Source organism: Grampus griseus, assembly GCF_964374135.1.
Source record: "Grampus griseus genome assembly, chromosome: 2".
Classification (NCBI taxonomy): Eukaryota; Metazoa; Chordata; class Mammalia; order Artiodactyla; family Delphinidae; genus Grampus; species Grampus griseus.
The window spans coordinates 80,484,580-80,501,392 of NC_139018.1; the positions used below are offsets into that span (position 1 = coordinate 80,484,580).

At 37.5% G+C, this 16,813-nt stretch overlaps 1 protein-coding gene across 2 annotated transcripts in view; it reads left to right on the forward strand.

Annotated features, from left to right (window-relative positions):
* Positions 1 to 290: 290 nt before the first annotated feature.
* The window catches only part of CDIN1 (CDAN1 interacting nuclease 1), a gene marked incomplete at its 3' end in the record, with an annotated part of 212,022 nt that continues 195,499 nt past the window's right edge, over positions 291 to 16,813 (forward strand). For both annotated transcript variants that reach the window (XM_082649600.1, XM_082649601.1), the window contains exon 1: positions 291 to 544. In XM_082649600.1, the coding sequence (XP_082505726.1) occupies positions 444 to 544 (101 nt within the window). In that variant the 5' untranslated portion in view covers positions 291 to 443. The remainder of the gene's footprint in view (positions 545 to 16,813) is intronic.

A 16,813-nucleotide genomic window follows, 5' to 3' on the forward strand; every position in this document is an offset into this window, starting at 1 on the left:
TTGTCGATGCGCCAGGACTTCCTGGCTTCTGGCAACAGGGAAGGCATGACCGCCAGGAGCATTCCACGTTAATCCCGGGTGGGTCCTGCCCAGGGACCTGCCGGTAGGATTTAGGCGGCACCTCTGCCTGTGGCCGTTACTTCCTGGTTGGCTTGCCCTTAAGTAACATGGCGGCAGGTTGCCTTCGGCCGGGCCCTCTGCGGCTGCTCAGAAAGCCAAGGAAGGGCAGTCGGTCTACAGCCCGCCTCCCGCCGCGGAGCTGCAGGCTGAAGCCCAGGCTTGTGCAGCCAGGGGTGCAGGAGGGAGGGTAGGGGCAAGCCCAGAAAGTCGGGAACACAACGCTGTGCCGCATTGTGCCCACCCCTCGTCTCCCGACACGAAGGCTGCTCAAGCCCAGGGTGTTTTTTTCCTTTTCACTGCCACCTCCCAGTCCCTGGCCCAACATGATACTGACTAAAGCCCAATACGACGAGATAGCCCAGTGCCTAGTGTCTGTGCCGCCTACCAGGCAGAGCCTGAGGAAGCTGAAGCAGAGGTTCCCCAGGTAAGTGCCCATCTCCCCCCTCAAAGAGACCTTTGCTTGCAGTAGCTGTGTCTGGCAGCCCAGCCAGTGCTTAGAAACCACGTGTCACACATGACTGGGGAGGAACATGAGTGTCAGGTGTTAGGAGAGCAGGAATGGTGAAAAAGGTTTCTTCTTTGACCTGCTTTTCTCAGGAGAGTCTTAATGGACGAATCCCTTCAAGTCAACAAATGTTTATTGAAAACTTGGTTTTTGCTAGGTGATGGGTGCATATAAGTAGGTGCATAAATGTCTAGGGGTTGACAGATACTAGGAATGAATGATGGGTAGCAGGGCCCTCTCAAAGTGGAAATATGAATTGTAGATTCAGAAGGTGGAAATGGAGGACCCTTTTCAGTTGCCCTCTGGAAACAAACAAGGGAGTACAGGCCTAAAGGGGCCTCTTATAGTTTACTATGGCTCTCTACTGTAATGAAGTGACCGCAAGTGTTCTCAAGCTGGTCAGAGACTGGTACCCTATGGATTCCACTGTTGCGTCAAGATTGGTCATTTGAACAGCCGTACCAGGTGTATTTCATACTTCCCTCCTCCCCAAGCATGTCTTTTTTTTTTTTTTTAAGTGATTTTTAGGATTCTCCAACTTTCTAAGAAGGGACTTTAGCAACTATATGCTATAGATTGCCTCATTTTAAAGATGTGCAAACTGAGGCCCTGGCATTACCCAAAGAACCAGTCCAGAACAACCAGGTTATTGTATTTGTGCCATGTTAAAAGTATAGAATGTTCGTTTACCTTTCTTCTATTTCAAAACCAAATCCAAACTTATACCATTTTACTTTGTGGCACTGAGCACCATTAGCTTCCTTGTCTTTGACATCATCATGAAAGTGTTTTCTTGAGGAAAGAGATTATTGGATAATTGGTATTAGTAAAGTACAAATTGAAGGTCTTTTATAATCTCAGTTGTTTTTGAAGGACTCAGTTTTCCTAATCTGTAAAATGAAGGGATCTCTTTTTAATATTATCCAGATTTAATTTAAACCTTTATAGTCTAAGATTTTTTTCAGACTTGCTAACAAGCAACAAAATTGACAAATTGGAATTTAATTTTCTGTCATTAACTCTTTGCCAACTCTGCCAATGAACAGTGAAGGGTGAAGGCTGGTCAGCTAAGAGGATAGGTAGATTTTTCTGGGCAATTTTAAGATACAGCACACATTTAGATAATTCTGCTCTTGTTACGTACTTATATTAGCACTGTATTTTTGCTTCTCTTTCTTTTCCTTTCCCTCTTCTCTTTCTCTCTCCCTCATTTTTTTTCTTTCATTCTTTTCCATAGCAAATACCTTGTCCTCTCTGTTAGAGGTAACCTCCTTTTACTGTTATTAAGGACTTATGAAGTATACGTAAGAAAGACTCCATTCGTTTGGGGCACCATGCTGTCTTGCTTATTCTCGTATGCCCTTTTTTCTCTTATGCATAATATGGCCAAATATTTTTTGCTTCTCCCAAATACCATTCAGGGTATAACTAACTCTTCATTTACCAGAGACTTTATTGAGAAATGCTGCACTACCAATCTGCAGAAGGAATTAAAGAGCCATTTAGCAGCGTCGGTAGGAATTCCATAAAGAGTGTGATTTGGGAGTTGGCCTCACAGTTTGCATTGTAGCACTGTTTTACTTTAGATGTTTCTTGCAAAGGACTTGAACAGCCTTTAGATCTGATAGTTCATTTTGCCAGAGAATTGGTGAAGTAAGGACCTCAGAGATAATTTCTGGTGGCTCAAAGAGGTTAAGTGACTTGTCAGAAAGCCTAGAGTTATTGAATGGCTAAACAGTGTTTAGAATACAGGTTTCATGACTTTCAGGTCAGAGTTCTATACTAAGCTGCCTTAATTAGTTTTAATATTAATAATAATAACAGAAGCAATTATTTTTTGTGTGATGTTCACCTAAATTGAATTCTAAAAATAATCAAAGTACTGAAATGCTTTTAAAAGTTGCTAAAATTTTTTACTTTCCTGATTTTGAAAGTAGTACATGCTCAGTAAAGAAAATAAAAATTATTCATAATCCTATAGCTCCAAAAATTTCTGTTAACATATTTTAAGAATATTTCTAGTCTTTTTTATTCAGTGAGGTACTTTCTCTGCTAATGTAGTTTATAGGTCTTGCTTTTCTCACTTAACATATAGTGAGCATTACTCATCTTTAAAAATTCCTTATAATTTGTTTCAAATACTAGTAATATCACATTCTAGATGTACCATCCATTTCCATATTGCTGGACATCAAGAGTTTTATTTTTCTAATTTTCTATTTCTGTACATATATTATGCCAAGTTTGCTTATTTTCTTACTTTAGAATCATAGAAATTGGGAATGACCATATCAGCAGGTTTCAAACTTTTTGGTCTCCAGATCTCCTTACACTCTAAAAAAGTATTGAGGACCCCAGAAAACTTTTGTTTATATGGGTTATGTCTGTTGATGTTTATTAAAATATAAATTAAAACAGAAATTTAAAAAATTGCTTATTTATTTTAAAATAACAATAATAAACCTATTAAATTTAACCAATTTTAAAGGTTAATAACCATGATTTCAAAAAGCTAGTGAGAAAAATGGCCTTGTTTTGCACTTTTGCAAATCTCTTTAATATCTGCCTTAATAGAAGGAAGACAATCAACCTGTTGTGATATGCTGTTTTGATTAAAGAACATGAAGAAATTCTGGCCTCAGACAAATATGTAGTTGGAAAAAGGAAGAGTAATTTAATAGACTTTTCAGATAACTGTGGGTTTTTTTGTATATTGGGTATATTTTTGTATTGCAATGTGGAATGTGAAACCGTATTATAGAACTTTTTGGCCAGTCTTGAACTTTGAGTGGATCTTTTAGCCATGCATGATTTTTATCATCATGCATTGTTCATTTGCAAAATGTTGGTTGTGAGTTATGCAAGTCTTCTCAATGTTGTCACCTTTTATTATACAGCATCAAAAAAATCACATTTGTTAGTATCCCCACTGATCTCATCAGAAAAGTCTGTAAGATGTGAAGCTGTCACATTTACGGTGATGGATACAGAGTTTTCCAATATTTGATTTTCCCTTGAAAGCTCAAATTTTTTCATTGGCAACAAATACTATCAGTTGTTTCCCTTGAAGTGACAGGCTCATGTTGTTTATTTTTGAGAAAATGTCTGCCAGATATCCAAATCTGAATAATCATACTTTGTTCATCATTCATCCAAGTAAAAATGGTGTTTCATGGAAAAGGCATCTAGTTCAGCTCTCAAACAATCATACAAGTGCTTTCCCTTGAGACAGTCATAATACTTCGATATGCAGTAGACGTGCTTTGCATTTACTTCTTAGTTTGTTATACAGAATGTTAGAAGAATGTGTATCAGGGGTTGAGATTTAATAAAATTAATAAGTGAATCTTAAGATATTCTTACGTGAAACTGGCTTTCTTTCTTCCTGCAAGTGTGTGACTTGTAGGACAGTTGTGCCAGGTCTTGATCTGTGCTCAGGACCTGGCAGTTTTGCCCACTGTGGTTTTTGCACCATCAGTGCAAATGTCACACAGAGGAAAAGGCAAATCATGTCTTACTGTTTCTATAAAAATAGTTTTGACCTTGTAGACTTCTGAGAGAGTCTCAGGGACTCCAGGGGTCCATTGGCCACACTTTAACAACAAGTAGCTATTTCAAACCAAAGGATATTTATGTTTTGAAGGATTTTGAAGTGTATTGACAAATTACTATCAAAAAGATTGTATTAATCCACTTACCAACAGCACGTGGCAGTATTCGTTTCTGCAACTTTTGTCAGTGTTGAAGAGAGTCATCATTTAGTCTTTAATATGATGGATCAAGAATGACATCTCATAATTTACATTTTTTGACTATAATGCATTGCATATTTTCCACATTGTTTATTAACCATTTAATTTTCTTCCTCTTGAATTACTTGCCTGGTGTCCTTTGCCTAATTTTCTATCGGAGTGTTTGCTCTGTTTATTGATTTGTTATTGTTTATTGATCTGCATATCTTAAGGATGTTGATGCTTTACATGTCATATTTTTGTTGCAGATATTTTCCCAGTTGTTGTGCTTTTAAATATTGTTATTTTTTTATATTCTTAACTTTAAACTTATGCTTTTTTGGTCCTTTCATGTCCTAAGATATGAAAAATAAATCTTCCCCCTAAATTTTCTCCTAGGTGCTTTATGGTTTTCTTTCTTATTTTTAATTCCATAATGTTTCTAGCTGCAGTTTATTTTAGTATATGCTCAAAGGTGAAGATATAGCTTCATTTTTCCCAAGCGTAACTTTTATTTTACACTGTGGTTTCTACTTGCTAGCCTCATTTCTCCATGGCCTATTTGTTTTCACTGAAATTACAAATTTTTGTTTTTCCAAGTCGCTACATTGAACTTGGGCCATCACCTTAACCACTCTGGTCTCACAATCCTCCCACTTAAAATGAAGGAGTAGAATTTTGTGATGTCTAATATTTTACAACTCCTAAACTCACCCTTATTCTATTCTATTCTGTTTTGCAGTTTTACATTAAATGGGCCCTTTGACCCCCAAAACGTAGGAATACTGTATCTAAGTACTTGCTGAGGATATAGTCATTGATTTGCATCTCCCAACTTATTCCTGGACTTCCTTATTCAGGTAGAAGCCCCCAGCCCATTCAGCTGCTACTTATCAGGTCATGTTTTACACTGTATTTTCCTGCCCAAACACTACATATATATCTGATTATATATCATTCTTTATTTATATATATAAATATTAAAGATGTATAAATATATATATATATCTTATTTTGAAATTTTTAACTTACAGAAAAGTTGCAGAAATGTTAACCGTATATCCTTCACTCAGGTTCCCCTAATGTTAACATCTTACATAACCAACATACAATTGTCAAAATCAGGAAATTGATTTTAATGCAATATAGCCAAATAATTTACAGACCTGTTTTGAACTTTGCTAGTTTTTTTTGTTTGTTATTGTTCTTTTTTGTTTGTTTGTTTGTTTTTTGACTGTCTCTTTTCTATTTCAGGATCACACATTAGATTAGTTGTCATGTCTTCTTTTTGGTCTCCTCCAGGCTATGACTATTCCTTAATATTTTTTTGTCTTTTATGAACTTGACATTTTTGAAGGGTACTGGTCAGTTATTGTGTTGAATGTCCCTAAGTTTGTGCTTAATGTTTTCTCATGATCAGAGGAGGGTAAACATTTTTGGCATAAATACCCCAGAAGTGATGTTGTGCCTTTCTCAGGGCATCATATCAAGGGGGATCTGATTTTGTATGTCTTATTACTGCTGAGGTTAACGTTATTCACTTGGTTAAGGGGTGGTGTCTGCCAAGTTTCTCCACTGTAAAGTTCGCTTTCCAATAATTGCCTTGTGGGGATATCCTTTGAGGCTCTGCAAATATCCAGTTTCTCACCTCACACTTTTTTGCTCTGATTTTAGCATCCATCAATGGTTCTTGCATGAAATAGTTACTGTGGGTATTTGCCTATCAGTGATTTTCTTTTTTAGTTTTTAATAAATTTATGTATTTACTTTTTGCTGCATTGGGTCTTTGTTGCTGCGTGCAGGCTTTTCTCTAGTTGTGGCGAGCTGGGGCTACTCTTCGTTGTGGTGCGCGGGCTTCTTATTGCAGTGGCTTCTCTTGTTGCGGAGCCTGGGCCCTAGGCATGCGGGCTTCAGTAGCTGTGGCTCCCGGGCCCTAGAGCGCAGGCTCAGTAGTTGTGGCTCACGGGCTTAGTTGCTCCGCAGCATGTGGGATCTTCCCGGACCAGGGCTCGAACCCGTGCCCATTGGCAGGCGGATTCTTAACCACTGCGCCACCAGGGAAGCCCTTATCGGTGATTTTCTATTACTCTCACTGGAGTACTCTGTCACCTAGTATCATTCTCTACCACCATTTTATGTGAAACGTTCCACCCTACAGTCACGCCATGATTTTCACTGGTCCTTGCAGTTTATTCACCTCTTACAGCATTTGGTCTGTAATAACTCACTGTGTGCTCACTATGTTTGTGGCACTATTTGGATAATTTTTAGAAAACAGAAAGGATAATGTAGTAATTAATTTTGAACAACTTGTAGTCTGAGGAAAGAGTTTAAGACACATCTAATAGCTATAAATTATTAGAATCATAGAATGTTAGAAACCAAAGGATTTGTTGTACCGTTAGTTCACATATGGTTAGTCAAAACGGATTCTTAGAGGAGATATAACTTTGTTGGAAATTCTTTTGTTGGTAAATAACCCTTTGGCACAATTTAATTTTTCCAAGTTCCTTTGCTGTGCATTAGTTTGGTTGCTATTTATGCCTATATTAATGAGTCATAAGTCAAACTCTTGATAACGTAAATCTCTAAGCAAATAAGTGTCTTTATCTTGTTCCTGTATTTTTTTCTCTTAGGAATCCTTACATAGGTTTTTCTGATGGTGCCTTCCACATTTCTAAGCATTTTTTTTTATCTTGGTATGCAACATTTACAATATAGGCAACCATTCACTCTTATGAGGCTGTTCGTAGAGAAATCTCAAAAGAAGTAATTGAAAACTCATTTGGCTGGGCTCCCTGTGCTTAAACTGATACACACTCGGCTCGTTTTCTTGAGGTCTTCACCTGACTCTGAGAACTGGAGTTAAGGCTGGCTCTGCTGTGTATTTGCCAGTATTGAACTTAGTAGTTCTTGGCAGTGACCTAGGGATCTAGTCTGGCTAGGAGTGGAGCAGCGAAGGAACCTGCTTGGGACAAGCACAACAATTTTCCTTAGCTTTTGCATTTAAGGTGGCCTAGCTTCATTTGGTACTACCATTGGTTATAGTTGTCCTTTTTTGAACCCCTCCCCCGCCCCCCTCCAGATCCATTTTAACCTGTCCCCATTTCCCATAGGAAATCTTGTATTTCATTGTTTCTGCTTCCTTAACCATTTGTTCTTGGGAAATGACTTGGCTCTGCCTCTTTTTATCTGAGTCATAGTTGCCTCATCTGTAAAAGGAGGGATGAAGCTCCACAGCCAGTAAGTAGGAGAAACAGGATTGAAACCCAGGCAGAGTCTGACTCCAGATTCTTCCTCTTGCTCTATTGCCCCTTGCTCTTCAGTTCCTTAAGGCTGTTGTGAGGATTAAGTGAAATAAGGCATGTTAAACACTTAGTACGGTGTAGAGGTCCTGGTAAGTATTTAATGGATGGTAAATACGATTACTGTTATTATTAGAATTTAGTAAATGGCCTACAGTAGAAGAAATGTCTGAGTAGTAACCTTTGAAACACAGAAGACACAAATTTGCTTTGATATGGATCAGTTGATTGTATGGCTGTGAACACACAGATTTTGATCATTAGTTGAATGTGGCCCAGATATCAGAAACTTGCCTTAAATCTTTCATAGCAATATATAATGCCATTTAAAAAAACCCAGACTTTTAAACCTAGAGTCACTGATTTTTTTAGAATAATAGTAGCACATTGCCCATATAATTAATACTGTAGGGCGTGGTTTACTAAAATTGGAAGATTATTTCTGTTGGCCTTGTTCTCTCAATTGAATTGAAGGTTGGTACTCAGTTGCTGGTCAATTTTCTATACTAATGTTATGGTGGACCTGAGTTCCAGAATCATGAGTGAGAATAGCTCATAAAGGGAGAAAAAGTCAGCCTGTTATTGAACTGGAAATTCTTTTGGTATTTTTGCCAAAGAAATATAATTAATTTATATGCCCTTCAAAAATAATACTCATATACTTAGGAAATACACCTAGGAGTACTTCTGTATTGATCATTAGCAAATTGGAAAAGAAATTGGTCTAAAAATTGGCCTAAGAATATGATTATTTCATATATTTCCTTTAGTCATCTTTTAAAATATGCTTTTTTACTCTGTGAGATTTCAGGTTTTTATTTTGTTGCTGCATTGTAGCCTAGCTTTAAAGACTCTCCTCGAAGGTTATTTTGTTAAGTATATGGCATCTTCACTTCTGAAAGAAGTGCTTAGCTTTTATCAGATGTTTGTGCCCCTTGGCATTTGCATAGTTGTAAAAGTGAGATGAGCTTGAATTCCTGCAGAGGAATATTTGACGAAAACCTCAGATAGTGTTATCCTGAGAAGAACCTAAACGCTGACAATATTTCTTATTAGTTTGAGGGGGAGACTTTTATGTTATTAGATTATTGACTTCATTTTTAAGTCTATATTCAGGCATCAAACTTTAGTCAACTAAGTAATAACCCATCCCGGAATGTTTGCTGGTATAATAAAGAAGAATTATATATTTCCCTAGGAGAAAAATGTTCAATAGATGTATAGGGTGATAATATTTTATAATTTGACTTTCAACAAATGTTGACTGAATTTACCATTATGTTTTTATTACACACTTTGTGCAATTTTGCCATATAGGTTCAGTTTTCCTTAAAAAAAGCAATCAAGCAATATAAAAGTCCTTTTTCAGAGTAGGTATGAAAAGTGACCTTAAAAGTCATATACTGGAATGAAAATCATACGGAAGATGGGTACAGAATAAGTTTTCCTTCCTTTTATTTTCAGTTGTCTTTTTCTTGGTGGGAAGTGTCTTCAGGTGTTTGTTTTAGACATTCTGCTTTCAAATTGCTTCTGTGGTAAGCTGGTATATGATGAACTCCAGAAATGTGCTTGGTTACAACTTCTTACTGAATGACAAGTCTCCGTTTCTTAGGGGAGCAAACAGACAGCTGGATCCAGGATGATTCTGTCCATAGGTTTGAAACCAGCATGGAGCAGTCTGTGCATGATGGATTAATAATGGTACACGGCTGGTCATGAATCCAGCCCTTTCCTGGGCCACTTTGGGGAACTAACACCTTCCTCTACTTTTCTTTCTTCTCTCCGTCCCAACCTTTCAGGAGGCATCTTGATAATGTATGTAAGAGTTAATAATTCTTCCTTATAAACCAAAGCTTCCTTCTTGCCAAAGAACAGTGATACAGTTGACAATGTCAGCTTTTTCAAGTGCCTCCTCTTGACAGAGAGGTGATCTTTTCTGTTCCTTCAAGACAGCAAATAAGTTTTTTTGTTTTCATTCTTTAGCCTAGTGTGGTGTTCCAACTGTGACCTGATAAAACCTACAGTCTCATTGAGGAAACCGAGAGCTCTGCAATTTTCCATCCAAAGTAAAATGTTAAAATATCTCAGGGCTTATTTCTTTTCTGTGTTTTAAATATTGAGATTCAGCTGCTAAAAATGTTTGAAACCTGTTAAACTTAGAGAAATAACTTTAACACTATGGGAATAAATATTTTGAAACAAAGCAATGCAAGTAGAGGAAAAAGTAAGGTGGATTCGTGTCTCTTGATACTGTTGTTCAGTAAAATACGTAAGCCCTGGGTCTTTTCCTTGACTGAATGCTGACTCACATGAATTGGAGCAATTCTGTGTGAAGCTCAGGCTTTTTCTGAGATGTCCTGGGAGCAGTAGTCATATACAAGACTGAGACTTAAAATAGATGGTGCATTTTCACCCTCTCTAACATAACTCACATATTTATTTTTAATCTTTTGGTTATTGTTAGACCTGTCCTTTGCTTTAGGCCCTAGAAAGGATGAGATATAAACTCTGATCTTGTATTTATCCCGTTTTAGGAGATAGGAGGCATAGCAGACCCTTGATATTTACAAGGGTTATGGCTTATGGCTGTTGAAAATCCTCAAATATGCAGCTAGCACTATATAGGATGGCAAAGGTCTACAAAGTTTGATGCACTTTTTAACCAAAGTTAAACTCATTTCTCAGCTAATTGACTTGCTGCTCCCCACATCAGCCTAGGGGTATGGAAGATTCAGATTTACCCTCAGCAAGTTTATGAATTAGCATTTGTCATGGATCTTTGTGATCACTCTTAAATAGTCAGAACTGGGTATGTTTCATCCAAGAATGCTGTGGGTACCCAACTTCAACTTTAGGATGAGTAGAAATGCAGGGTGAAACTACCTCGTAGTTTGTCACTAATGCCCATGCCACACCTTAGCCCCCTAAGATTCCATAACTTGTGAGATGGTGTCTAAGACTTGTGGGGGAATGAGGCTCTTTTTAGGTGGCCTCCTTTGTAGATGGGATGTGGGAAAGCAAAGCATCATTTAAATGCATCTTACTACAGTCACACATGAAATTAGACTGGCAATTCATTTTTTTCGATTTTTTGTTTCTGTCTACAACTCTTCCAAGCTGATACCATCTTTTGCTTAAGGTATATTACCCTGCTATTTGTTTTTGCTGATAATACTGGTAGGGAAAGCTAATAAAACTTGAAGTTAACTCGCGCTTCAAGCCCCATTTAGCTAAAATAGTAAATGGACTGGGGATATAAGAGACTCTTGGTTGTATAGCATTAAAAACCCCACAGACCCCTACAGCCTAGATGTAACAGATAGCTCACAAACATCATTTGTTAACTGACAAAGTTAACATTATCTAAATTCTTATTTCCAGAGGCCAGCTAAAATATATATTAAGGTAAAAATACATTTAACCTCCAGTTCATAACATTAAAAATTTTTATTTGCACTTTGGTGGGCATGTTTGGAGCTGTTCATATGCTGATCACAAAAGCTTCTCCAGAGGGACCTGCATACCTCTCTCATGATTTCAAATTCAATGATTTGGAGAGTGTTGGACTGAGATAGCAACTAGAGATCATCTAGTCAAATGGTTAGTGTTAGAGGGGCATAAACTGAGGGAGGATTTGACCAAAGTTACACATTTGAAGGCAAAACTCTCCCTTCAAGCTCTTTAATTAAAGATCACCGAATGCCCTAGGAGTCTAGGGGCCAGGTTGGTATCAGCAAGGAGTGAAGGAATGGAGCTGGCCTGGTTGGGATCATGGCAAAGTGAAAGGACAGTTGTGTGCACGGGCAGGGCAGCTGCAACCTTACACCAGCCATCTGTTGCCGTGCTGGAATGTGGGCCCAGGGCTGCCAGGTCTTCTATTCTCTAGAAAGCAGCTCTAGATCTGAGTTTTTCAGAAAAAAAATATCCTGAATTTTAACTGTTGTCAATTTGTTTGAATTTTGAAAAACAGTGTGTGGGCCAACATTTTCCTGGCCAAACAGAACAAGTCTGTGGGCTGAATTTGGCCTACAGCCCATGGGAGCTGGAGCTGGCTCTTTCCAGCTTGTGAGAGCTGATCGGAAGCATCTTTTCCCCACTCTACACACTGTGACCTCACATCAGTAGCTTAAAATCAGCCACAGTGGGAGTGTTTACACCACAGAAATTGGCCCATGCTATAAACCTCGGCTCCCCTGTCCCTCCCCACTGCCACCAAAGGCATTTCTTAAGCCCCTGAGCCATTGTATACCATCAGCATAGCTTTTTTCCTAGAAAGGGCTCATAACACATATATCTGTACCTCATTTATTCTTAGAAATTAAAATATTTTTGTGAGTTGGGCTTTCTTCCCCCCCACCCCTGGTTTTTTTTTTTTTTTTTTTTTTGGCCAAAGAGAAGATACATATTTTTTCCCCCACTATGGTTATTGTGGGAACTAGAATTCCATTCAGTACCTAGTATGTTGTCGGTGTTATGAAACATATCATAGTGGACATTTGATTGAACTGACCTGAGGAAAATGCTGCTTAGTTAAAAAACAAAAGCTATATACATGTCTCATTTAGGAAAATTAATCCCTTGCAGAGTAGATTCATTGGCTAAATTTAGTGATTATTCACACTTTAGGAATTTAGAAATGCTCCAGTGGTATACCTGAGGGTTTATCATGTCAGAAATTATTTTAAGAGAAACTTCAAGCTTAGTTGTTACATCTTCCCTTGGCAGTTACTCCAATATAAAAAAGAAAATAAAGCATCTCTGCAATTGTAATGAAAAAAGATTGGGAGATAGCCAATTGATTACCATGTGATTTAGTACAATTTTGTAAAGACTTAATTGTCACGTGTTCAGATGTGAGTATTTCTTTTCTACGTCCAAAGTATCAGTAATAAAATAATATGGCAACATACAGCTAAAACAGAAGTGGACAATAAAATTAACAATATTAGCCGAGCATATGTGAATTTTAGAATGTCAAGTGGAATTCTCTGTGGGGATGGGCCCACACTGGTGGGCTGGCTAAGTGGTATTGAGTTTGGCAGAGTTGCCATGGCTTGTGATTGACCTTGGGTGGTTTATTTAGCTCTCTCTGCTTATGGTTAATTATTGTATAAATCGATAGGAAGCAAAACCCTATTACTGTGAACTCCAGGAGGTTATTCAGTTTTTTGTTGTAGAGGCAGTTTTTTATATTGGTTTAAAGAACTTGGTTCTGGAAATAGATGTATGAATTCCGGCTTCATGACTTACTTGCCAGGTGACCTGTTGGTGCCTCAGTGTCCTTTGTTTATAAAATGGGATTGTTATGAACTTGACATAAGATAGTACATAGAAAATGATTAGCGTAGTTCCTGATACTGTGTCAAATTCATTTTGCTGCTGCTGTTATTGTTACCATTGTTGATTTAAGGATGCTTGTTGCGATGGTATCTATGCTTATAATAGACTCAGTGTTAGAACTGAAAAGATTTTACCTAAACGAGCCTCTTTATTTTCTAGGTTTCCAAAGTGTTTTTCTTTAACCCCCTGGGTAATAGGAAACCTGCTTTTAGCAAATTATGGTGAAAATATAGTCTTTAGATGATACTGGCAACCACGATGTGCTTTTATGTTGATGACAAATGGGCATATCAAGGTTTAGATTGATTCCCCCCACTCCCCACCCCAGGATAGAAAATGGTTATGTAACATGATCGCTGCCTAAGACAGAATTAGTGGGAATGTTAAAACCTGAGAATTCTAAAGTATGTTCTTGTCTAATTACTTTTCTCAAATGCAACTCCCCCGCCCCCGCATATTCTGGAAGCTCTTTTATATTCTTGCCTCACCTTGATAACAAGGTGGTTATGAATTTATGAAAGATATTTGGGTGAATACCAGTTTTGGAGTGAGGGTTCTGCACCAGGAAGTAGTTTGAGTCCAGTAGTTATATAAGTTCAAGTCAGTCTTCCAGGGCATGGAGAGTTTGTTGGATACCACAGATCATCACACGAGTGTGAACATTGATTTTAGTGTTTAAAATAAAGATTAATAAATTTGGGGACTTCCCTGGTGGTCCAGTGGTTAAGAATCCACCTGCCAATGCAGGGGACACGGGTTTGATCCCTGGTCCGGGAACATCCCACATGCCGAGGAGCAACTAAGCCCCTGTGCCACAACTACTGAAGCCCGCACGCCTAGAGCCCGTGCTTTGCAACGAGAGAAGCTACCACAAGGAGAAGCTTGCGCACTGCAATGAAGAGTAGCCACTGCTTGCCCCAACTAGAGAAAGCCCGCACGCAGCTATGAAGACCCAGTGAAGCCAAAAATAAAAATAAATAAATAAATAATTTTTTAAAAAAGTTAATTTAAAGAACTAGTGTTTTTAAACAATCTTAAAATCTATTCATGGTGCTAATACTGATTATGAAAAAGACCTTACGGTAAACACAAAGAAATTGCAGAATCTTTTAAAAAGAAAATAGATTTATTGTTCCTTAAGGCTTTGCTTATTTTTAATTACAGTGTATTCTAGAATGCTACCTGCAAAGAATTTGCTTAATTTATCTTATTTGTGCAGTTCTGCTGATCATATAGTTGCAATAATAATGAGTTGGACAATACAGTAATTTTTGCCCTTCCTTTTCTATTATTATAGAGCATATCTTCCTCTACCTTCTAGGTCAGAGAGGCTTTCAGCTTTAGACTTACTTCACTTAAGCGGCTTAGGCCAGATTGGAATAAAAGTATTAAAACTGGTTAGAGATCTTCATGCTTTAAAAAAAATTATACTTAAAAACTTTGAGCAACGCTCTGAAAAATAGTTGCCTGTAGCCAAAGATTATGGAAGTAAAAGTCATAACTATACTATAGATTGTATTTTGAGGACAGTTATTTGCCGTATAACTCTTCTTGTGAACTGTGAAAACAAGATTCAGTTAGTTTTCATGTTAGAGGTGTGTAAGGAGACTAGGTTTGGTACATTTTCATGAAAAGTATTTTAGTCATGTGATAGCTTTTTGAACAATTGTATTCTGCACTGTATTACAGTGAAACAATAAATTGCTGAATATACTGTCTGCTGAATATGACTTTACCATGAAAAATTTGATGCATGGAGAGGGAAAGGTTGGAATATATCAACCTTTTCTGACAAGGGACTTTGAATTTTGACCTACTACAGGTGACCTTTGTGCACAATAAAAGTGAGCTTAATCTTGAGGTCAAGGTTGAGGTGAACAGCAGGGCAACGTGGCAGAACTTATGCTGATTGTGGGTACTTCAGAGCCTATGTAGCTATTGGCTAAATGGGAGTCTGGCAGCTTTTTGTTTTTAATTTTTAGCATTTCCAGGAGCTTATTTATAGCAAGTTGTTTAGCTTTTTAATGCCGTTCCATTTCCTCAAAGCTCAGCTATCTGTTTAGCTGTGGTAAGTTTGTCTGTTTTTCTAAAGTTTACTGTTTCGGAGTGAAAGGCATGAGTGTGCTCTTATTTTCCATTCTGTAGATAAGCCTTAGCTAAAAATAAAAATGTTCTTATGGCTTATAGAAAAGACAACTGACATATATAACCTTGGAACTGAAAATACATCTTCTTTTAAGAGGGTTTATTTCTTTGACAAGTTGAACTTTTGTCATCTAACTTTGGAACTGTCAGAAGAATTTTTAAGTATTCTGTACCTTTATCTAGATTATAATTAAGAGAACTCTCATGAATTATTGTCTTAAAAGGTTTAGATGATTTAGAGACAGGTTATTCCCTTGAAAGTTTCTTTGAAATGCATCTGCTAATGCATTTACGTTATAATATGATATAAACTATTTTTAAGATTTTGCCTGCTGTGCATAGAAGGAAAAAAATGTTTTAAAACATAAATTTTACTAGTGAGTAGCTCAACGGTTTTGTCCTAGATGAAACTGCACCTTAGCAAACATCAGGAAAAAACCTGCCAGCGTTATATTGTCTGAATACTTCATGATTATTCTGCCCAAATAATTGGTTGAAACAACAAACAGTTGGGGGAGAGTGTCAGAGACTCTAATGCAAAGAACTTCTACTGTTTTTAATCGAGCCTGCAAAATATATTCCCCAGAACTGATCAGCTCTGGAGCACTGAGGTTTGGTGATTGGAATGGCAGGAAACCATGCTTTCAGGACATAACGAATTGATGAGGCCATCCATCATTTGTTAGCACACGCTGAAACGTGGGCTATGTGTGCAGAGGCCTGTGATTTAGTAAATACTTGGGAGATGAATAGAGCTTACACATGAGGGAAGATATTGCTGTCCTTCAGCAGCCTGAGACCCAGGCGCCTGCTGAGAAGGCCATCTGATGGCACATCATCAGTAACTGGCCTGTCACAGTCAGCGGTGCCCACGGACCATCGCCAGTATATTAAATGCATTTTTAATATCTGCTTCAGTAGATTTAATGAAGAAAATTTAGTTTCCATATTCCAAGCACTGCTTCTTCAAGTGTTCTAAGGCATGGACTCTTGTCTACACAAGAAAGGGGGAAGACCATACTGGCAGTTAGGAGAGTTGATTGAAAAGGACACTCAAAATAGTGTGCAAATGAAAAATGCTTTTAGCAGTGTTGGCATCTCGTTGATGTTAAAAAAGCTCTTTTTTTTTTTTTTTTTAAAGAGGTTTTACATAAGTTCCTTGGGCCCTAATTCCTTCCTTCCCTCCCAAGTCCTTTCACTAGGAGGGTTGAACCTGCTGCTAAGATATGTAAGCCTACTGATCTGAAAAGAATATTAAGGGAATATTACAGCTTGACATATTTTGAAGAGAGACTCAATTTTAAATGAGTTTGTGTTTTGAGATACTGTTTGATTCTTAGGATTTTTGCATGAAGATATAAAGTAGGATTTTTCTTAGCTAGTTGGCTTCCACATTTTTGTTGAACTTGTTAATCAAGTTAGTATATTTTTGTCTGGGATTGTGCTCAAAATGAATGTGAAAAAAATTGGTTGGCAACTTGATTAAAAAATGCTCTTATATTTCCTTAGACTATAAGGCTTCTTTAAAAATTGTGATTTAAAAATGTTCAGTTTTTCTGTCCTGGCAAAGTGCATAGATTTCTTCTTTTTAATGAGTTTCAGTGTTGACATTATTTACTACAAAACAGCAAGACAACCAATTAGATATTGTTGCAAGCATGCACTTT